At 42.4% G+C, this 24,892-nt stretch overlaps 1 protein-coding gene across 2 annotated transcripts in view; it reads right to left on the bottom strand.

Moving 5' to 3' along the window:
- The window catches only part of NEURL1 (neuralized E3 ubiquitin protein ligase 1), a 126,494-nt gene that overhangs the window by 61,802 nt on the left and 39,800 nt on the right, over positions 1-24,892 (bottom strand). Inside the window, exon 1 of one of the 2 annotated variants that reach the window (XM_082225268.1) lies at positions 105-297. The exons of the other annotated variant lie outside the window; for it this stretch is intronic. Coding sequence (XP_082081394.1) covers positions 105-138 — 34 coding nt within the window. The 5' untranslated portion in view covers positions 139-297. Of the gene's footprint in view, positions 1-104; positions 298-24,892 lie in introns of those variants that run through there. 2 annotated transcript variants of the gene reach the window in all.

The following is a 24,892-nucleotide window of genomic DNA, read 5'->3' as shown; positions in this document are numbered from 1 at the left end:
GCCATATTGTCCCCTGCTGCGGAAGGGTTAGGCAAAGGGCATGAAATCTACCCAACATTAAGAATTTGCTGTCTAAACATCAGTGCTGCTGGCCAGCTCCTTACCGTATAGTGTGCTTCTGGTTAGCTGTCCCCCCATCGTACTGCGCAAGGTGGCTTGGCTACCTTGCAGTTTCTCCTCTCACTGGGCAGAGATGCAGAACTCTAAGTGTGCGATCATTGTCAGCACGCAAGACACAGGCACACTCCGACACAGAGGGATTTAATGACTCTCACATAAATAACACACTCATGAACACACAACAGAAGCCTGCAATCAGCCTCCACCCACTTTCCAACCCTCACAGGCTCAGCAATAAGCAGAGGCATATGTCATGATTATTTACATAAGGAGGAGACTTGTGACTCCAAAATAGCTAGAGAAAACTCAAAGCATTTTACAGACACATACAGTATCGCAGCCCCAAAGAAACTCAAGGGCACCTAAACATGCCCTGTCCGTCAGCCTTTATTCTGGTTTTTCTAATCTGGGATCGCAACTCTGATAAATCGTTAGGAAAAATATAGTTGATTTCTTGGCTGTTGAAAGAAGTGGCTGCATGCCTGTTTCTAAACCCCAAGGTACCCTTGCTTGCAAGCAAAACAAAGCCTTTGTCTCTGTGAATTTCACTGCAAACACAAAACAGATTTATTTAGAAATCTTAAGTCCAGCTGTCAATGAAGCTTGCTTTTCACCTCCATCATTATGCAATTTAAATATAAAAATGAAGTTTTTGAAAAGGAGAAATACTTCCATTCAGCACATCGCTCCTACATATATCTGTGGGTATGGCAGGCAGAAACCCAAACTGAAATAGGTGCATTACCAGAAATCATTGGCCCAGATTCCTCTGCTGGTTAATTATTAATTATTTAAGAGCAAGGGAGAAGTGTCTGAAATGCAGAATGGTCCACCCTGGACTGTAATAGCAAAATATTTTCCTCCACCCCCCTCAGACTAGCTTTTGTGGCATGACTGCAGGCTCAGCTCAGACACAATGCAGCCTGCTCTTCAGTCCATTACCTCCACTGATTGACTGCAGTGAGCGTTATTAAACGCACTGAGTTGTGGAGGCAGGCTGGTATGGGCAGGGTGTGGGGCAGGGTTCAAAGGCATGAACCCCCATTCTGCCCCTCAATGCTTTGGTGTAAGAATGTTATCCTTCCCCACCTCAATTAACAAAATAAGAACCTAGCTCTACCAGAACATAAAATCAAACTAACTTTACACTGAAGTTTCAAGTTCCAGAACAAGAACAGTGTTATGCAAACCACGGTTTGCCACCTACACTCTAGCTAAGAAAGGGTTACAGTCAAACCATGGTTATGCAGACAGTGCAAGTAACAACCACTTTCTTCACAGGTACATAAGATAGTACAGGCAGAGAAGAGTTAGATTAAACAATATGAGTGAGAACACATATAACAGGTGCAATCTGAAGATTCGGGTAAGGAAGCAGGAAGCAGAATGCCTTGACTGAAGGAGATAGAGTTCTCCCAGGAAAAATGTGGAATGTCTATGCATCAGCCAATGAATTATGTGTAAGCAAGAAGAAATTGCTTGGTTAAGCCACAACAATAATGAATGAGGCACTCCTATAAATGCCAACTCTGAAATAAGTCCTATTGAGTTCAATGGAGCTTAGTGCAAGATAAATGGGTAGGGGCTCGCAGCCTAAATTCCTTTACACATAGACTTTTGGCATTGTGCAGTCTTGGTTGATCCTGATCTCTGCTTGTGTAAAAATGATATTTTATAACAAGAACCAATCTGCTACTGTAGTAGTTCCCTCACCTATCTTGACCCAACCTTGAAAGCACCTTACCAAATGACCTCTGTACTTCTGGATGGCAATCTAACAGCCAACAATTTGGAAATCACAAAGGTAGGATGGAATCCTTAGCTATGGAAAATCCTGAGATGGTGATACTAGGTCATCTTCAATTGCCTTCCAGTCATGCAATTATTTGATAAAGTCAGTGGCAGCTGAGACAGTTCCTTAGCCTGAGTTGAAGACATGAGTTTGAAATATGAGCAGGTTACATCATTTTCTGCGCAAGCTTTTCAATTCATGCAGGGTTGCTACAAATCCTCTTTTTAAAGGGGAACCGAAAACCTCCTTAGAATATGCAGAATACCCTTTACTCCAGGATTTAAAAAAAACCATTGCCAATTGACCAGCTGCTGCTGTTGTTGATGATGGTGATATTTCCAAGAAAAAAAGATCCTATAACCTTCCTGGGCAACTTGTTTGAGTTTTTAACTGCTTCCCTATTCTTTATCTTAAATATATTTCTCTGCACCTAAAAAATGAAGTTTCTTGTCCTATGACAATCATCTACACTACTGGTCACAGATTCTCCCTCCATCTGGGAGGGATTGCATTCCAAATGGAGGTTCTCTATCCCTACCACATACCGTTCCCTATAAAACACTGAAGGAGTAAGGCAGGGTGCTAACATTAAGAAGGTGCAATAGTTCCTAGTGTTAAAAGCCCTGAGATAGCTTTACTCTTCATGAACCAGTAATAGATATATGCCTGAAGCTCTCTCCCTTCTGCAGTTTGCATTTTTACAACAGTTTCTTGGCAGCCAGAGTGCCTGCTTAATTCTGCTGCTGCATTTCTAGCAATACTGCAAGAGCAGGGCTGTAGCTGCATTGCTGAAGCTGCAGACTCAGCAGCAAATTTCAGTACAAAGGCATGCACAGGGAGAACCTGGGTAATCTGTAAAAGAAGACCTCCCTGTCTTTGAACACACAATTAAATTCCCTATTTTTTATAATTAAAAAAGTGAAATAATTAAGTATGTTTCGGTGGACATCTGCTTGTACAGAAGCACTAGATTACCACTGCAGTAGTTTATTAAAAGGCATTTTATAAGCAATAACCAAACCTTTATGTACATCACAGAATTTCTGCATGATTGATGACTAGCAGCTGAATGAATGGGCACACTGCACTGAAGCAGCATTGCATCTGAGATAGGCATGAAAATTATATTTCTGGCAACACATTCACACAAGATTGTGTTGGGTGGCCACTGCTCTACTTTACAGAGAAGTTAGAGCAAGGCAAGGGCAGTCCTCCATTTGAAGGAGTCCTCTATTTTGAAGGGCTGTCTAGTCCACACTGGTTTAAAGATAAGGAACTATGACAAGTGAGATGTTTCCTGTCAACTGTTTGCACCTGGGCAGCAGGCCCCTTGTCAGTCTTAATCACTATGGTGCAATATATTGTATTTCGATTTAAATTACAGTAATCATGTTTTCAATCTGTACATATAAATCAGAATATACACATTGTATGCAGTTCTATTTCCCTTTCACTCTTTTTTTTAATAAATGAGTGGGCCCTCTCCCTCATCTGGCTGGTAGTGAGAAAGACAAAAGCTGGGGTGGAGCGTCCCTGAGATGGAATGGAAGCCGGAAGAAGCCAGAGAGTGGCAGCCATGCTTGATTTCTGCTTAAAACCAAGGCTGGGATTACAGGAGAAGAAAAGACGTTTTGGTGTGTTAATGCTGTGAGCCCTGCCATCGTAGGCTCGGTTTGTATATATGTGTGTAAATAAACCAACTATCGTAATGACAACACAGTCTCTGCTGTTTCTCATTACAAGAAAGTCAAACTCTGGGAAAGCACCTCAAACCCCTGAAATCGCACACTGCTTGGAGATTGGCTGGCATGCCATGCACAATGCAATGTTTTGCCGCCTCCTCACAGACACAACCATTCTCTTTTTCCATGTTCACATCTAACTTTTAAGCTCTTAATTAAAGTAATTAAAGCAATTATCCAATGGATGCAATTTAATAATTTGCTTCAAGGTTAGCTTTTAACATCCAGAGTAATTAGCAACCTGACTTTGCTCCTTCCTCACTTATTAATGGGTTTATTTTCTCTCCAATACTACTAGTGTAATTATTTTTAAAGGTACCACCTTTGGCTGTTACTGTCTCCCTTGTTTGTAACTTGTTGTCTCCCCTGCTCTTTGAACTGGTCCCATTACGCCATTCACTGGGTTTTCCTTAAGGCTTCTGTTCTTTGAGAAGCCCCTCGTGAAAGCACGAGGAACAACTAGCAATATTATGTCAGCTATTAAAGTCACAGAGGGCTTGTTAAGCACATATGCCTTCAGGCTCACAGAATTCAACTTCAGCACTTAGGATACCTAGGGTGATGTCCAACTAAGTCATATTCAGAGCAGACCCATTAAAACCATGCCCATTAATTTCATGGCTAATATTGGACATCACCCCTAACTATACAGTGATAACTGGTTTATCCCCTTAGAAAATATATATCTATTTATGAACTTTCTGACAGTAAGAGCTGTTTGACAGTGGAACAGACTCCCTTGTGAGGTTGTGGGCTCTCCTTTCCTTGGAGGTTTTTAAGCAGAGGTTGGATGGCCATCTGACATGGATACTTTAGTTGAGATTCCTGCACTGCAGAGGATTGGACTAGATAACCCCCGGGGTCCCTTCCAACTCTGTGATTCTATTATTCTACACACACACACACACACACACACACACACACTCCCCTATTAGTCTATTGTTATTCTAACTTTTTGAGTTTTCAATAATTGTTAATTTTTCAATTGATAATTTTAGTGTTATATCTTTTTTTATAAACTGCTTTGAGGTTTGTTTGTTTGTTTGTTTGTTTGTTTTACAATCAAGAGGTGCATACATTTTATGAAATAAATAATTCAGAGATTTTAGTTAGGTACTTCCTGGCTCACATCCAATTCTCTCAGCCATGACACCACACCAAGCCATTTTGTGTGCTCGTTTCTTTCAAGCAAAACTGATGTGATTTTTGCACAAAAGGTTCCAATTTCAAGTTTTGTTTAAAGCTTCATCAGATTAATACTTGGCCAAGATTTATTCAAGATTTACACAAGCTTTATAAGATTTATACTTGGCCAAACCCAGAAACCCTCTTTTTCCTCCATCTGCCAGCTGAACCCCAGCTTCCTCTCTGCATCTTTGCACAACCTAAGACAACAAGATAACATAGAAGAGCATATGAGCTGGAGACGATGCTGTGGTGTTTCACCAAAAGATAACAGCAGGATATCCTGGTCATTAGAGGGCCCATTTCAGAAGGGTAAATATTTGGGAATGTGTAGGCAACATAAATTATTGCCTGCCCCCATTATTCCATCTTTGTTTTGTTAGCAATTAAGGGAATCCATTCCTTGCCTGGTCACACCTGTCTGCGGATGCGAGATGAAAAGTAGTCACGTACAGGCCCAGTGGCTGCCCAACTCCTACTGCTTCCCTAAGAAGGACTTCATTTCTTCCTAAGTAGCCTCATCTTCACTCTCATTCGGACATGTGGAGGCTCCTCAGAACAGTGAATGGAATCACACATGGTTGGAGGAAGTAGCATCATGTCAGCAGACTCCTTCACCAATCCTCCACAACCCTCAGCAAGTTCATTTTTCAAGCCTGAACGTCTGCATGAGGCTCTTGGGTACATACTGTTAATGCTTCCTGGAGCATTACCTTCAGTTTCTGAACCAAAGCAGCTCAAGTCATACCAGAGTTCTCAGTTGGGTCCACAGCTAATGGCCTTCCTTTGACCTCCATTTTGTCTGCTCAGAGGAGAAAAGTATCCCCGAAAAACAAAGTGAATATATAATTAGGGCTAATCGTTGTTGATAACCTCTTGCTAAGGGGCTACTGTGGGAGAGATGAACCACCTTCAAGCCCTGCTTGTATGCTTCCCGGGGTCATCAGGTTGGCCACCAAACTAGACAGATATTTGGTCTGATCCAACAAGCCTCTTCTTATGTTCTTATGCTTGCTTGGACAGTGGGAATCAGGATGAAAACGGTATGCCCAGCCATACCTAAATGATGAAATTTGGTCACATATAAGTGTCTTTCACAAAATTCTTCTACCACACAATGAACAAGCTAAAGGGGAGCAGGATGAGAGCAGCAAGCCCCACCCCCTGCCATGCATGTATGTGTCTGCACATCTGCAACAAGCCTACATGCATTCAAACTGTATGTACCTAAGCTTGTGTGCTTGACGGAGGATACTGCAAAAGTAGATATGAAACAGCAGAGGTGGGGTCTCCTGCTGCAAACTTGTTCCCCATAATGCATGTTCATCGTACTTGCCCATTGTACATGTCAATCATGCAGAAGAGTTAGAGATAGCATGACTGTGTGGCAGGGTACTGCCATCTTCAACTAGGGCAACTAAAAGGTTATGGGATGATGAGAAAATATATTGAGAAGATGTCCGTGTAATACGGGAATGAAGAAGATGTATTGGAAAGGAAGGCTGTTAAGGATAGAGTTGTCAGCTAATGCCATCCATTTTTCTGGAGGTAATGCATTAGGAAAATCTGAGCAATTGCTGCTGGAAGCTGAGCTTAACAGGTCTCAATTAACAGGGGCAATGGGGTAAGTTAAGGGTAGAAAATCTTTGCTAGCAATTATTTTGTGGTATATATTTGGTAAAAACCTGGTGTCAGTTTCATTTGGTTTTGCAGTGCAAATGGCATGTGTCTCAGCTGCAAATATTTGTTTGCATATATGATAATAAGGGCATCAGCTGTCTACATTTTATTTTTAAATCTACACTTTTACCACCATTGTGTGATCTGGTTAATGGAAAAGTACATTGTTTCTAGTATAGTGGAATATTCACTTCGTATCAGAGCAAAGAGAGTTGGAGACCAACTGGCAGTGCAAATACTTGATTCCAGGATTTACCCATAGATAACCTTGTTTGGTTCCTAAAACTGTCGCGTGGACAATTCAACATCCTAATTCATCTATTCTACTTTAAAACCAAACACAGAGTAAAATGAAATCAGCGGCTTCAGCAGCCTGACACAATCTGGGATTAGTTTTGCCAAATGGTCACTTCACAGGGAAGCAGCAACAGGGAACATGGCACCATTGCAAGTATACCTTCTTGATACACATGGTTTTTTTACAAACACATGCTTCTTACTCTCATAAGCCTAAAAAGCAGTGTGTAAAGTGACTGTAGGCACACAGGACACAAAATCAGACCTATTATCCCACTTACTTCTCCAAGGCTCCTGCTGACCTGTAGAAACTGTTCTTAAAAGAGAAATATATGTGTGATTGTTTCATCACACTCTCACCAAATACTGGAAGTCCTACCCCTAACATTGCTTTATTTTATCCATTACTGGGGTACCATCTGCATAGCTGATAAAAGAAGAAAGAATGAAGTAAACCAGTGTTGAGATAAGCAGTTAAAAGGATTTCTAAGGCAAGAGAGCTGAACAAGCCTTCATCTAATTGCACACAAGCTTACTTCGTCAGATTGCCATAACTGTTAAGGTCTGCAGTGAACCTATTTTAAAGCCCTGAACATTCAAGGTCACCCAGCAAGTATGTATGGTTATCAAGAAAGGAAATTAACATAGGAAAAGAACAAAAAAACGGCCCCTTTACACATTATTTGAAAACCAATATTTCTCATAAAACTTCATTGCAGGACAATACAAGAATTCCAGGTAGAATATGAAACCAACTCTATGTTACAACAAAAAAACAACAACACTGTGACAAGTCATTCTCTGTCCTATGAGCCTCCCCAAGACAATCTACTGGTTGAACATTTTTATATTAACTTACACAAAGCAAATATGAATTAGTGAATAATAGCTCTCCATTGTTCATCATGTTTTACAACAGAGGGAAAACATAGAAAAGGATGAATAAACCTATGATTCTATGATTCTATGATTCTATGAAACCTGCACTCTCCACTAGAGGCAACAGAGAGAGGGGTCAAACTCACTGAAGAAAGACTATCACAACCAAGGGACTTGATAAAGCTTCCACCGGAAAGGTACATTTGATCTACTCTGTACCCAAGTCCACCCTGAGTCTTTATGTTCTGCCTTTCATGCTAAATGCAACAAGCCAAATGTCTTCTAATCAAACATATTGTTTTCTAATCAAACAACAGCAATGTGTGGTGTAAACGTTAACAGATTGGAAGAAACTTCTTTTTGCTGGCCTGACTTGTCCCAATCCTGCTGGCTCCTCGTACCGACGGATGCAAGACTGACAGAGAGCTTGGACTAAATTTGTTCCACCAGAAAATCCTTGGAATAGATCAAATTTGCCAGAATAACAATATAAAAACATGGGACCCAATGGAGCTGAAGGATCTGTTTCTGTGGAGTTTTGAGATGTAAAAGAGTTCGGGGGGGGGGGGACATCCATTGTGTTATGTGAACCTGCAAATGCTCAAGAGTACATAATGTCTTTCATGAAATGTTAGAATCAAAGAGCCACGTGCCACATTTGCCAACAAGGTCTGAAGAGGCATTTTTGCTTTAACATGCTGACCCCACCCCTGCTGCCTCTGATTAGAAACCCTGATAAAGCAGGGTTCTTGATCATGGGAAGGCTTGAAGTGTATTCATGTGAACATGCTTACAAGCCCTCTTCATACCTTGCCAGTGAATGCTGCAAGATTATGTATGGAAGCAGCAGAGTCAGTGCACACAGCCCCACTGCTCCAACATGATTACAATTTCCAAATAAGGCTATGGTGAGGTCTTTTTATTAAGAATAATAATACATTTATATCTTGGCCTTTCCTCCCCAAGGAGCTCAGAGAGGCAAACAAATACACAATTTTAAACAAAAGCAAAGCAAAAGCAATCTAATAGAGTTACAACATTCTAAAAACAATCACAAATAAAACATATAAAAGCAGTTGCAGTAAAACCAGTGATCTCAGGGTTACCAGGAGGATACAGGTTTACAGAGAGATCCTCTAGTCTAGCACTTTATCATGCTAGCTCACCATGTTATACAGCAGGTAACTTTCAGCTTCTCTGCTGATCCATTGAACTGAGCAAAACCTCTTGAGAGGCATGAGAGGCACAAATACAAGATGGGGGACACCTGGCTTGAGAGCAGTACATGTGAAAAGGATCTAGGAGTCTTGGTTGACCACAAACTTGACATGAGCCAACAGTGTGACGCGGCAGCTAAAAAAGCCAATGCAATTCTGGGCTGCATCAATAGGAGTATAGCATCTAGATCAAGGGAAGTAATAGTGCCACTGTATTCTGCTCTGGTCAGACCACACCTGGAGTACTGTGTCCAGTTCTGGGCACCACAATTCAAGAAGGACACTGACAAACTGGAACGTGTCCAAAGGAGGGCAACCAAAATGGTCAAAGGCCTGGAAACAATGCCTTATGAGGAACGGCTAAGGGAGCTGGGCATGTTTAGCCTGGAGAAGAGGATGTTAAGGGGTGATATGATAGCCATGTTCAAATATATAAAAGGATGTCACATAGAGGAGGGAGAAAGGTTGTTTTCTGCTGCTCCAGAGAAGCGGACACGGAGCAATGGATCCAAACTACAGGAAAGAAGATTCCACCTAAACATGAGGAAGAACTTCCTGACAGTAAGGGCTGTTCGACGGTGGAATTTGCTGCCAAGGAGTGTGGTGGAGTCTCCTACTTTGGAGGTCTTTAAGCAGAGGCTTGACAACCATATGTCAGGAGTGCTCTGATGGTGTTTCCTGCTTGGCAGGGGGTTGGACTCGATGGCCCTTGTGGTCTCTTCCAACTCTATGATTCTATGATTCTATGATTCTTCCGAGTGAATTCCTCACACTCCTGCCAATGCTATTGAATGAAACCTTGGCTTTATACCTGCCTCTACAGGTGGCGCTGTGGTCTAAACCACTGAGCCTAGGGCTTGCTGATTGGAAGGTCCGTGGTTCAAATCCCTGCAACAGGGTGAGCTCCCATTGCTCGGTCCCAGCTCCTGCCAACCTAGCAGTTCGAAAGCACATCAAAGTGCAAGTAGATAAATAGGTACCGCTCCAGCGAGGAGGTAAATGGTGTTTCCGTGCGCTGCTCTGGTTTCGCCAGAAGTGGCTTAGTCATGCTGGCCATATGACATAGAAAAACAGTCTGCAGACAAATGCCAGCTCCCTCAGCCAGTAAAGCGAGATGAGCAGTCTTCACTGCATACCTGCCAAACATCACACTTGAAGGTAAGGAGCAAAGAGGCCTGGGGCAACAGTATGGGATGGCGCAAAGGCTGCTACTGTTACAAAGGCACAGGAATGGTCTACAGCAGAACAGGGCAAAAAGGAAAAGAGGGAAGAGGCAGTGACCTGAGGTAAGCCATGAATGAAGCGGTGAAAACACAAAAATCGCAAGGGATATAGAGAGGAAAGGAACAGAAGTCACAGAAAAGAAAAGTGAGGCTGCATAGGTGACTAAGAAGGAAAGTTGGGACTGGCACTCATCCAGTTACCTGTCCATCTTTGTGGTCCTGTTTCCATATATACCACCATCTTTTTGGTTGGACAAACTACTAGTACTAGAATAGTTACTATCCCACATCCATCTCAGCCCAGAAGTTAAGAGATATTATTGTTCTATGTCCTTGAGTCACACATCTCGCAGTGGTACTCTATTACTCTCACGGTACAATGTGGTCTGGAATGCATGGAGTTGTAAAAGAGGAGGGGAGCTGGTGTGAGGACGGCCTCGCCTTGCTGGAGAAGGCTGGCCTTTTGGTCTCTTTAGATTGTGATCAGCAAACATTTAGGATTCATGCAAAGAAACATGCTTAAAGACATGAAAGAATTTTCATTTTTATTTTTAAATTGTTGTGCCTCGAGGCTCCAGTTTACATACAAAGAATATACTAGCTGCTATCCTTGAATAGGGCAATTTCCTAAATCACATGAAACACATACAGCTTGAAGAGATAACAAAAGAGCTTCAGTTTTGCAAGTATTTGCAAGTATTTGCAAGTTTGCTAATACTTGTGTGCATGTGCATGTGCATACACAACAGTGTTTCACAACCAGGGACCATATGACCCCTGGGGGGGCAGGACATTCCATGGGGGGCACAGGTGAAAAATGCATAAATGGGAGGCCACAGCATGAGGCTAGGGGGGCACAGAGGGAAGGAGAAGTGAAGAAGAAAAATCCCAATTGACTGGCTATCCGCTTGGCCAATCACAAGTGGGTAAGGGGGTGGCCCACCAGGACCTAGCGCTACTTTTCCCCACATGCATTTTCTTGGAGCAGTCCTGGTTTGTTTCCAGCAGGAGAGGGCAATCGCTGATGCTCCCATTTTGAACAGTAGAGCCACGATCCAGAATCCCCAGGTCAGGTAAGTGTGGTGGTGGGATGGCAACGGGTAGGACTGGGCGAGCCGGAGCTGCTTGTTGCTGCCACCAGACTTATTTGCATTCATGACATTATAGTAGAATGAGTTCAAAATTTATAAACCAAAAAGGAGCAATAAATTATGGTTAATTCCTAATCGGTGATTTTGGCTGAACATTTAGGTGCCTATAGGGCTTTGGATTTTAGTTTGAAATGTTAATGTCTTTAATTTTGTTTTGTATGTTTATGCAGGTCACCTTGGGAGTATTTGGATCGATGGGTAAGGTCCAAAATAATTAATTAAGCAAAATGAGTGCACTTGTTTAGGCAGGGTTTTTATTTTTATTTTGGGGAAAAACGTTCCTGTGTTGTTTTGGGAATAAACACATTTGATTTGTTGATAGAGCTGCATTAGGAAGCTGCATTAAGTTCTTCTTCATATTCTCTGTGAATACTTTTGCAGAAGAAGAAGAAAACTTATTTTCAGAAAACAAGACTTTCTTGAGCATAAAGCTTTCAAGCCAAGTTGAGTTTGTTCTGCTGTCAGATGATCCTTGGCTGCTGGCAGATTCTCAAGCTTTTGCCTTCTCATCTTTTGCATATTGTTTCCAAAGGATTCTACATTTAGGACAACTGGAATCAGACTGTCATCACTTTTGCCTCCACTTGGAGCTGTGGCTAACCATTTTTCTGGCCTGCTTCAGCATTCACAATCCCACCCCCACCCCCCAGCTACTAGCCTTTTTATTCTCTCTCAAACCCCACCAAATTCAGAGTATCTTATTATAGTCTCCAAACTAGGGCTATTGTTTTGATTAACCATTTGCAGTTTGATTGGTTTATTTTAAATACATTTAAATATTACCAAATCCTCAAAATAGATGCTGTTCCAAGACATTGATGGAAATGTCAGATTACTTATAACTTAACAAACTGAAAGCCATGGTTAGAAGCAGAAGCCATCATTAATATTTTCTTTCCAGTTGCTATTGCAGCAACATAACCAAACAAAATAGCCTTTTAAAAAATATAATTATAATAAATTTCCGTATCAAATAAGTTGGGTCTCACCAATCAATCAACTAAAGTTTTATTTGATTAGCCTACCAAATGAATCAATTAAAGCTTAAAACTTGCAAGCTGTAACTTGCAAACCCTGTAGTCAATAATACACAGATTGGGTGAGTTGACACAGTACAGCTGCTTCAGTCTCATAATCTAAATTAGAGGCAAATGGAGACGCTCTGATATTTTCCTTTGCTCTATACTGCATGAAATACCGTAGATTTGTTAAACTGAAAACTTTAAAATCTGTCTAGTCACAAGTGAACTGTTTACTACTTGCCCTGGCATTCCTTGAACAGAATTGAATAACCTGGATATGTGTCAAGGAACGTACTTCTTTTTCTTTTTGCTCCTGCTCTTTTAAATAATATTCTGTACATGCGTCATCTAGTGCTCAAAGTCCATAATTTAAGATTCATATGGGTTACTTCTTGCCAGTGTAACGCTGTAGCCATAGAGGTCCTGAAGGAGCATGGTCCCCTCAGGGAGATTCTGTACCCAAGTTTAACAGCAACAAATGCACACCCTAGCCTCCTTCCTGCTTCTCAGCCAGGCTGGTTAAATGAGCCAGCACATAATTGAAAAGGGGAAAGAGAGGAAACCACAAAATACTCACATATAAGGAGAACACGGGATATTGCAGTATATAGGTTGGAATTCAGCATAGCACCAAGTTTGTCATTCCATCAGCATAAGGCTTTCTCCTTTTGCAACAGAACACTCTCCTCCCCCTGCACATCCCTTAAATCTGTTCCCAACCCTCTAGAACAGATATGGAGAGGTCATAGGGCATGTGGGGGGGGGGAGAGTTCAATTGTGCAAGTGGACCGTGGTAGTGGAATACTGCCCATGGTTATGATTCAAACTCAAGCAATGCAGCCGAAATCCATGAAGTGAGTTTTCCCCTTTAACTCAAGACCCTGCCCCACAAACCTCCTTTTCCCTAGCTGAGGTGTGTCCTTGAAGTACGTATAATTAATACCTCTTACCTGCCTCAAGCTACAAACATGAGTCTGACCAAACTGCGGGAGACAGTGGAAGACAGAAGTGCCTGGCGTGCTCTGGTCCATGGGGTCACGAGGAGTCGGACACGACTAAACAACTAAACAACAACAACACCTGCCTCATGGCAGGACCATGAGGTGAAGTGAGGCAATTGCCTCATGGCAGCAGGCTCTGGAAACCTGGGAGGGGTGGCCAATCCGGCCTCCACGAGGCTGATATTCCCTATCCATGCTCTAACCCAGCACCCTTAACAAACTACAGCTCCCAGGGAGACACCATTTTCTGGTTCATCTCAGGCAGCAAAGTGTCTTGGGCCAGTGCTACTCAATGGGGATATGTACATGTAGGAACCTCTGACTTTTGTGTGGCCAGACTGTAGCCTACTGTCCAAAGGTAAGAGTCACTTCTACTCGCCTCACCCACCACCAGAAAGTGCTCTCCCCCCCAAAAAAAACCCTGTCTACTAGGAAATGCAGCTCTCTTGCTGAAAAGACTCCCAACGCCCAGTACAAATGTTTACTGATAGCTGAATGACTGCATGCTACCATGTACTATGACTGGGTGCTATTATAACTTTTCTGGTAAGACATTACTACAGTTTAATGAATTTTTTGTTTTTGTTTTAAAGTCAAGGAAATGAAAGAAGGCAAGATGTGAAGGAGAAATGTGGGCGGGGGGGGGGGCTGCAAGAGAACTGTGAGAATTGCAGGAAGGAGGTACTAGTTTACGGAGCTCTTAGATGAGAATGAACAGTTGCCTTCCAATAGGAACATATACAGATAAGCTAAGTAACTGCTAATAGACTGAACTTTGCACGACCTCGGCAGAGTGAGCCAGTAACAACCATAATGTCACCACCATTCTCACACACCACACTGGAGAGGAAGAGGAAGCAAACTGCCCAAGATTATGTATTATTTAGAGCCATAGAAGAGGCTCTCCAGTTAAGGTGTGTTGCATTTTCTGCTAAAGCCATGGAAACGTTATGTCTTATAAAACAGAGATTATCCCTTGAATTAGGTAGCCTTCCTGGGAAAGGGCTGTATGACACCCAAACTTTAGAAAAAAGTTTGGGTGTCAAACTTTTGATGGTACTTACTAAGGCTATCTCCACTTTCATCTGACCATTCATCTGCCATGAAAGTGGAGCAGGGGTCTTGTTTATTGTGGAGGCAAATATAACAAACTTTCAGGTGAGTGTTGGCTTCCCTTTAAAGTAGAGGTGGCAGAGGTTTCTTGCTCATTTAAAACATTAAAATGGGAGGGAGCTTTGCACCAAGGTTTGGCACTTTCAACTGATATTTATTTTCAGATATATTGGCTTCCAGCTGAGTTTCTGCATTTTCTTCCAAAAAATGTTGTGTTCTAAACACATATTGCCCAGGTTGTTGTGGAAACGCTCCTAGAATGTCCAGCTGTTAAATGTCAAAACAGGAATATTTTTTTGGCTTAACTAGGAAGAATAATGCCTAGCAGCCATGCTTATGTAATTAAGAGGGGGGAAATGTTTAAATCAACATGTTTTCAACAAAGATGGGAGACCTAGAACTCATTGCCGATATAGTTGAGGGCCAGATGTGGATGTCGATTACATGAAGAAAAATGTGGAGCAATTCTCTTCTTACCAGTAAAATCACTGTCAAATGTTACATCCTCATCTGGTGACCTGCTGTCCTCCTTAGTTCAGAGAAATCCAATGGTTCGAACACTCTAATAAGACTCATTCTCCTGTGTGGATGATGCCTTTTGAGCTACATGGCTATTAGTATATCGGAGAGCACAATGAGAAATGGTGCTATCACCTTTATAGGATCAAAAGGAAGAACCAAAAGGGGCTGCCAAGCTCATTCTAGTTCAGGGAAGGACACGTTAAAATAGAAGCAACAGCTGAAGTGTTAAATATATATTATGAGAAGAAGGGTAACCGTGCTAACTTTTTACTGGCCCTGCTCTTATGCTTTTCATAGTTTCCTGAGTTGCAGAATTTTAGCAAATGAAGCTTTTCATGGCACAGAGATGAAGTGGAAGCTTTGCCTGTTTAATTTATGCAAGTCTGCCTGTTAAAGGTCTAGGAGCGAGGTCATTTAAAAAAGAAGATGGCAGCCTTAGGCTGGATGGAGCAAAGAGGAGGAGGGATGGATAGGACAAGGTAAGTCAACTGAGGAGTAAAAAGCAATGTATTTGTAAAGATGAAATAAAAATTAAATGCCTAGTACAGAAAAGACTAGTACAGGGTTTTTTTAAGTAAGCATGTAGATTCAGTATATTAATATATTTAAGTAAACGCCATTTACCTTCCCGCCACAGTAGTACCTCTTTATCTACTTGCACTAGTGTGCTTTCGAACTGCTAGGTTAGCTCCCTCAGCCTGAAGCAAGATAAGTGCCGCACCCCATAGTCGCCTTTGACTGTAGTTAACTGTCCAGGGGTCCTTTACCTTTTCACATTTAATGAACTTAATCTGTAGGAAATGCATTCATGGATAGCTTTCCTATTTGAGTCATTAAGCAAACTTGAGTAAGCTCTCATGACAAAAGTGGGTTTTTGCTTGTGTTGTTTTTTTAAGCTACAAATTTATTGGTGCTGTTCAGAAAGGTACTAGTTTCTTTATATCCTTTATATCCACACAGGAATGAAAAATGGCTAATGCAGGTGTGTGTGTGTGTGTGTGTGTGTGTGCACGCACAAAGTGCTGTTTACTTTCAAGTTTGCAAAGGGTTGCAACCTTAGATCTGCTAGCTGTACCTCATTTGCAGTTCTCTGAATATATTATGAAGGATACTTAATATTCTTGGTGAGGCCAGTATTGCACTGTATGTTGGCTGCAGGCGCCTATCTAAATGGTTTCTGTTTTGAACTTGTGTCCTGTTGCCATATTCAGCAATAAAATCTGATCCTGTCAATGTTCCAACAGCCAAACCCAGCACTGAGGGAGTGAATGAAAGGAAAATAGCAACTCTTAAAAGAGCATTAAAGGTAAAGGTACCCCTGCCCGAACGGGCCAGTCTTGACAGACTCTGGGGTTTGTGCGCCCATCTCACATCTATAGGCCAGGGGCCAGCGCTGTCCGGAGACACTTCCGGGTCACGTGGCCAGCGTGACAAGCTGCATCTGGCGAGCCAGCGCAGCACGCGGAACGCCGTTTACCTTCCCGCTGGTAAGCGGTCCCTATTTATCTACTTGCACCCGGGGGTGCTTTCGAACTGCTAGGTTGGCAGGCGCTGGGACCGAGCAGCGGGAGCGCACCCCGCCGCGGGGATTCGAACCGCCGACCTTTCGATCGGCAAGCCCTAGGCGCTGAGGCTTTTACCCACAGCGCCACCCGCGTCCCTGTTTAAAAGAGCATTAGTTGCTTGCAATTGTTTTCCTCTTAATCTGCCACTATTTCTATCTGCAAGCTGCAGAGTCCTGATGCAAAACACAAAACAGGATTAATTAGAGAAGGCTTATCAAGTGCTTTGCATGTTAGAAAAGCTACAACTCGTAAGACTTAAAGACAAAACCACCTAAGGTAGGGCTCCAAACAGAGGTGTTTGTCCTTTGGACGTGATGTATTTATTATTCAGTGAGTCTCCCTGTAGCGCTTCTAATCCGATAGGCAGATCACGTTTCTTGTGCTCTTCTCAGAGCACCTGTATATACTATTCCTTTTTCTCCCTCCTGGCCTACACACTCTTTTCTACTAGGAATACAAATAGTCCACAAAGCAGATGACAGAAGACAAGCCGCAGACCACCTGTCAAAGAGAAGACTGTAATACTACTACAGTCAAAGAGGATTTCACTCAGAATATGATTAAGAAAGCTTAGAAACCAGCTGGCTGAAGGCGATCTGCGCTACCTCTGATTGCTTTAGTTCTTTGCAACTCTTTAATTTTGTGTCTCACAAATCTTTTCCTTTCTCATAACAAAGATCTTCTAAGCTATCTCCTGCTAAGGAGGTTTACAGATACTTGCACACATCTATATGAAGCCTTCAGTTTTCTGTGCCAATTACTTTATAAATTATGATGCTGCTTATATATGTGTCCTTTCAAAAATTATTTAATTTTCATTCTTTGTAGTTTTGAGAAACTGGAAAGCAGCAAAGCATGAAATACTGTTTCTGAAACATCACCACTTATCCAGAGAATCTCCCATTTGCTTTAAAACAAACTTCTTCCCATCATGTCTGAGGGAGCAAAACATTTGCCAAATGTTCAGGAAAAAAATATTTATTACTTTGTATTCCATCCTTCCCCCACCACACACAAAAAATGCTTAGAGCAATGTGTACACAATTAAAGGCACTGGCAAGTGGAAGAGATTTTCAGATAAAGTTGCAGATGCTGTGAAATTTACAAAATCTTCATACTGCACTCCAGAATAGCAGCCATGTTAATGCCAAGACTCAGAGCAGGTCCATCACTAAGTCTGTGGCTAGTTTGACTCCATCTAGGGAATGAGGGGTTATTGTAAAGAAACACTGTAAAAAACAGGGTCCCAAATTTGCAAGAGGGCCAGTGCTAAAGGTCCCCTCTGGCTTCTAATGTCATGGCCTTCAGGCAAGGCAGGATAGGGAAGCACCCATTTTGTGGGTTCAGAATCTACCTCTTTAAGAAATCTCACATTTCTTGAAAATTCTGGAATGTTGTCAGAATATAGGCTTTCCCAGCCTTCATCAAGCCAGGATGGGAAAGGAGAGAGTGTGGTAATCAAACGCTCTGTTGGGGAACAATGTTTCTATACCTTTACATTATTTCAAAGACCCAATATTGCTGTGGTGAATGAGCATTTATTCAATTCCTTGAGTATGCTGGAAAGCTAAAGTAATAACAAGCCCTCTTTGCATATTCTTCTCCTTCTAAGTAAAGTAAACATGCAAAAGGAAGGGGGCACAAGCACACTAGCTCTGCCATTTCCCATCATCATCACTCGTTATGAGATAAAGGGTGGACTTTGGATGTGGAAGTCATCTGTACTCATAAGAACCTTGATTTATAGAGGAATATTTTGCTGCAAACAATCCATATATTTAAAGTACCACCCCCAGAAGACTCCTGGGAACTGTACTTTACCCCTCAATTCAGAGGGCTACAGTTAGCAAGCTACAGTCCCTATGATTCTTTGTGGAGGTGCTCTGGATTCAAATTACAAGAAATGAAATGCCAGCTAAATATCAGGAAGAACTTCCTGACAGTAAGAATTGTTCAACAGTGGAACAGACTCCCTCAGAACGTGGCGGACTCTCGTTCATTGGAGGTTTTCAAACAGAGGTTGGGTGGACATCTGTCATGGATGCTTTAGATGAGATTCCTCCATTGCAGTGGGGGGTGGACTAGATGACCCTCGGGACCCTCACAATTCTATGATTCTATGGTGCCTTCCCAGTCATTATCACTAAATGCATGGGTTGGCAATCAAAAAACAAAAACCTGAGCTACACTGTTATGAACCCTAGCCCTACTGAACAGATAAACCGCACAAGCTTCACCGCAGAGCAGAGTAAGACCTTTGCAAAGGAAATCTAAACAAACCTGTCAGGATATTCCTATTCCTACCTGCTTTGGAAGAACTGTTACAAGACTGTAACCAATCTGAGAAAGACTCTTATACAGTATAGGAGTTGAAAGGTGCTACAAGGCAAAGCTGAGAACAGAAACTTCCTTGCCACAGCATAGCCAAATGCCCTCCTAGCTATCATCTTAAAGGCAAGACTACTTCAAAGTTATTCCAAGTGTTGTCAAAGGGAACATCTGTGGCTTTTATGGCTAGTTAGGCTCCTGCTTAGCATTTTTCATGCCCACAAGGCAGGATTCACTTGTCCAATAGGAGATTTGAAAATACAATACAGGCTCAGTGTATAGTAATTCATGCTCGGAGCCTGAGCTCACCATTAAAATGTCTTTGAAGATATAATCTTTGAATTTTTTTGTGCTGAGGGAAAAAGCATCCCTTTGTAGTGAACGTTCCTTTAAAAAAATAGAAATAATGGTAGGAAAGCCCTTTTTGGGAATGTTGTCAAGTTTAGCTGAATTCTACATTAGAAACATAGATTTGTCTATAAGTTGTTTGGAGAAGCAGTAATGCTATTAAATCATTGTGAAGCGCATGATCTCTGAAAACACATTGATACATATACCACACACAAGATATTGCCCACCCCAGTAAGTTACCATATCTTCTCATTACAGTTGTCAGCTGCAAATCAAAACCATGGTTTCCTCCACTGCTGAGCTCTCCCAGCAGCCATGGAACCATATGGATTCATCTTATGTCTTCCTCGGCAAAAGTGGGGTTAATTAGATACCACACATAAAGTGAGCTATCCTCTTCTCTATTGGGTATATCAGAACAGCTCCTGGCATGATCATTGCAACATGTATGTCCCTACAGCCCACACACTTCCCAAGTATCCACTGGAAGATCCATGTCACACAAGAGGAGCCCATGATGTGGAGCTTGAGGACTTCCTGGTGGTAGTCGCTCTCATGTTCAATGCATCTTCCTGCTGTGGAGAAAGAACTGCAAGCATGTGCACAAACACACACACACACAAGAAACAGAAAGGAGACTATCCATCTAGAATAGGCTTCAAAAGAAAGACAATCCAGCAACAACTGTAGTGAGAAGAGATTGGTAAAACAGGGGCAGCCAGAAGACACAAGGTAAACAGATCCACAGGACTTTGCAAAGAGTAAGCCCCAGAAGGCCAAGTCAACGGGCGATGACTTGAAACAGAATGGTCTGTAGGAAGCATCTGCCTTGCATGCAGACGGTTCCAGGTTCAATCCCCAGCATCTCCAGTAGGAGATCCTGGAGAGCTGCTACCATCAATGTAGACCAGCCTTTCTCAATTGTGGGTCCCAGATGCTGTTGGATTAGAATTCCCATCATCCCTGACCACTGCCCTGCTAGCTAGGAATAATGGAAGTTGTAGTCCAACAACATCTGGGGACCCACCATTGAGAAAGGCTGGTGTAGCCTGAAATGATCTAGATACATGGGCGTAGCCAGGATTTCTGTTGCCAGGGGCAGAACCAAGCTATCTGTGACACAATTAGTCAGTTAGGTATTTTTATTTATTTATTTATTTACTTGATTGGGGGGGGCAGCTGCTCCCTCTATCCCCCAATGCCCAGTGGGTCTATCTCAGTATAATGCAGCTTCCTATGTTCCTAAGGAGCTCAGTCATCAGATTCAGCACCCTTTCAAAATTCAAACTGTGCCCACTAGTCCAGAAAGATTGGCGGCTCCTGGTGCATACAAAGTGTATTATGGGGTTGGGGTGGGGAATAGGAAAGAATAGTAAACACACATTTATAAATCAGTTTAGTAAGTAAACAAATTGCTGCAGTGGCACATATTCAGCCTGAAGAGATGCCAGGAAAATATGGGAAACTAAAATGAAAAGAAACGGAAGACTAGGGCACTGATGTAGGCATATACAAAAAAAGTTAATGCCTTTCAGCATAGGGGCCAAAGCAGATGTGGAGACAGTCAAGAAGAAATGAGACACGAAGCAACAGGGTGACATGAGTGGCAGAAGATGGCCAAAGTAGAAATAACAAGACAAAGATGAACTGCCAAAGGAGGGCCATATACACACATCCTGGTCAGTGGCAGACCTTGGGGTCTCAAATATAAGTAGTGCCCTGTGCAATGCCAGAGTCCCACCCCCTTCTCGCTTTCCATTCCATCTCATAGTTATGATGCCTCCTGCATAATCTCCAAGGTTTGGTGCTCAGTGCAACCAAATTGGTTGTGCTCCCCTAAATCTGCCTTTGCCCTGGTCCATCCAGAGGATGTGGGTAGAACCTTGAAAATAGATTTGATCTAAAACCCCATTACTGAAGACCCTAAATGTCAACACAGGTGTATGCTTTCCATTAACCTGTATAGAGAAAATGGAGAGATCTGACATCAGAACTAGTGATCCATGTCTACCTGGTACCACAATGTGGTTGCAGTCACACCAAAATATATTTGAGAACCACCATTCTAAAAGTTAGGTCAAGCAGACATCATGTTTTGACCACGGCCATCTACTTAGAGAATGATCCTCTCCCTGCAGATAAATAAATGTGATGGGGAAAGGCAGTGCAGTACAGAATCACTTCCAACTCTTCTCTTCCTTACTTCATAGTGTAGGCAGCCAGAAGACTTGGATGACATGCGACAGATGGCAGAGGCTGTGTGCGGCTTAACTATGAAATGCCAAAAACAGATTCCTAATCTGCTCCCTCACATGCTGAGTGTTCTCCTTTAGCAGATTAACATTCATCACCAAAGCATGGACAGGTCCCCCAGAATCAGAGGTAATGAGTAGCAATTTGCCACTTCAGGTTTCAGTTTCCACTTATTGGGTTCCCTCTTTTTAGCCCATGCAGGAACAAACAAGGGAATGGTTCTTTATTGCATCTCTCAATCACAATATTACTGCCACCAGCTGATGACTCATAAATAAATAAAAACATGCCCTTAAGGTTGAAGAATTGAACTTCCTCGTATCATGGAGCCAGTCAGCTAGAAATCTCACGATAGGCTACAAATAAAAGCATTATGGTGTAACTCTGACTTCATTTTGCTGTAATGTTTACATGATAATAGGGCCTCCTGGAAGCTCTAAATTATTTGTAAAAGAGCCACTGTACAACATAAACTTTCAAAGGGTTTTGGGTTCATGAGTACTTGAAACATTCGTCTGCTGACCCCTAACTGTTCTCCTCCCTTCCCCCATTTAGCGACAGGGTCCATAGACCTTTTCCTTGACCCCCTGAAAAGATTTGGGGATCAACTTATACATGACACTCTGCATCTTCAAACACAGAACTTTCCTAATCATGTCGAAACTGGAAGGTTTTATTTAAAGAGCAATATGGGTGCACAAGTAGGAGATGCTGAAACATCTCCCTTCCCACTAATTTCATCCCTGCAGTCTTCTCCCCAGAGATCTATTTTCTCCCAGCTGAGCTCTAATATCAGAAGGGAGCCTGGCTATGGGGAAAGCACAAGGGAGAAGGTCTCAGGGGACCAAGGACTGCTGAAACCATTTTTGTGCAGTCCTCTCTGATGCTGCCCCTTGTGACAGCATAGCTACATCTTATGGAACTCATTGCAACAAAAATGTACTATCACATGGACCGTTTTGAAAGGGGATTGGGCAACTTCATTAAAGATAAGGTGATCAATGGCTACTACTCATGGTGGCTGTGTACTTCCTCCAGGGCTGGAGGTGGCATTCCTCTGAATACCAGTTGCTGTGAACCATGAGTGGGAGAGTGTTGTTGTGTTCACGTCCTGCTTACAGATTTTCCATGGGTACCTGGATGGCCACTCTGAGAATAGGGTGCTGATGTGGATGGAGCTTTGGTTTGATCCAGGGAGGCTCTACTTATGTACTATTTCCAACAAAAGTGAGTGCTGTTAGGCTCATGGCCCAGAAGAAGCAAAGGGAACATCACATGGATCTTCCAACAGGTTTAGAATGGGTGGCACTGAGTGCAAAACTCTCCACACAAGGCAGAAGGATCACACACAGTTTTGCCTTGGAATAGCTAGCATACAAAGGTCATTTCCAGCATCCTCTGATGAAAGTAGCAGGTAGACTAAATGTGTTGAGGGGGTGCATATCTGGATATAGATTGCAGTTGGGCATTAAGTCCTTTATAAAGTACCCTCTTCTGCTATCATCCTTTTGCTACCCTGAAGATGCCTACATTTCCCTAGAACAGAATACAGTGGTACCTTGGGTTAAGAACTTAATTCGTTCTGGAGGTTCCTTCTTAACCTGAAACTGTTCTTAACCTGAGGTACCACTTTAACTAATGGGGCCTCCCGCTGCTGCCGTGCCACCGGAACACGATTTCTGTTGTCATCCTGAAGCAAAGTTCTTAACCCGAGGTACTATTTCTGGGTTAGCAGAGTCTGTAACCTGAGGCATCTGTAACCTGAGGTACCACTGTATATGACTAAGAACTTTAAAACAAAAACAAAAGCCTCACCAAGACAATTCTAGCAAAACACAACAAATTGACACAAAAGGCTATGGGGTCCATTTTGCTCCTATTTCTAAAAATATTCAGTGCTCAGTAGCATTTTCTCATCTTGCTTCCCTTGCTTATCACAGTTCTTTGAGTAGAGTAAGATCTTGTCCAAGATCTTGCTCTCCCTAATATGAGTGTGAGTTACATTCAAACAATGACTCTTACTCCAAATAAGGGAACTTGCTGCAAACTTCCTTCAAAGCTGCCTTGTTCTGGCTGGTTTATGTTAGGGAGACAAGACTAAACAGACATTCATATTTTCAGTATTAACCACTAAAAGTGAAAAGTTAGTTGTTTGTTTGTTTCCAGGATGGATGGATGGGGGGATGAAAAAGTTCTATTCAGTCAGCGGCTCCTTCTGGAACCTACACTGCAGTGCTTCAGCATTCAACCGGTTGGGTTTCTCCTAGAAGTGACTCAGATAGATTCAATTTGGCAAAAACAAAGGAGGAGGAAAAAGTGAGTTGATCTCACACTGGTGGGAGTCCAAATTTTCCTCCTTCTCCCTTTTTGTTTCAGCGTCAGCCAATTCACATGGGCCACCCTGAGCACTGACAGCTGCATTTCCCTCTCAAGCCCAAAACCATCTCAATCATTTCAGAGTAGTACCCACATTAATATATTACAGCAAACACAAAAGCAGTAGTCTTGAAGCACTTACAGTACTAAGGGTTGTGTCCAGGTGTGCTCTTCTGCAGACGTCCTTCCATCTGCAGATGAGTTCTTGATCCAACAGGCAGCTCTGTTAACAGATAGGAGAGGCCATTCTTGCCACTTGTCCCTGCAACTACCCACCTACTCAAAATCAATGGCCCTTCAAAACAATGTGGAAAGTAACAGTGGAAGCTGCAGGACGAAGGTGAACAGCCCCCTCCCTTCCTAGTCCATTAACAGAATAGAAGGTCACAATCAAATTCAACCTCAACAGACTTATATTTGTGGCATAAGCTTTCATAGACAAAGCTTTCCACTTCAACCCATACAGTGGAAGACCCTCATGAAATGAGCTAATCCATGAAAGTTTATGCCACAGGAAATAAATCTGCTAGTCTTTTAAGGTATCACAAGACTCGCTTTTCCTTGTCAACACAAATGGCTATTTGATATACGGCTGGCAAAACTTCCTCCGGCACACCAAGTGGCGGGACTTTGAGTCATGCTCATCAGTTGTTTATATGCATCACCTGCCCTCTCCTGTGGGCTCAGCGCAAAAGCACAGCGAAGTACAGTCATCTAAAAATGAGTGACTGCCCCCCCCGCAAGGTCACAATTTCAGCAATTAATTTAGGACAAGCTAGAGGGAAAGAATGATTCAGTCCCATTCGCCTTGCATGAGGTATCATCTCGACTGGGGGTGGAGAAAACACAATCAGTCACAAAAAGTCATCATGTGAACTGGCCTGGTGTTTTTGCCTCCAAAACTTTAGTTTTTTGAGGTTTTGTACTTTTCCTTTAGCTCTTCTTTCTCCAGTTTATTAAAGTACATGTGTATATACTTTCTTTGTTATTCTTCAGTTAAAGGCAAATTTATAGTATACTGTGTACAGTGCTATTTTCATAGAAAAAAGGTGCGAGAACGCACCACGAACACCTC

The sequence above is a fragment of the Podarcis vaucheri genome (assembly GCF_965113315.1).
Source record: "Podarcis vaucheri genome assembly, chromosome: 5".
NCBI lineage: Eukaryota > Metazoa > Chordata > Lepidosauria > Squamata > Lacertidae > Podarcis > Podarcis vaucheri.
Note: the sequence above shows the minus strand (reverse complement) of the source record. Positions and strands in the feature narration are given on the sequence as shown.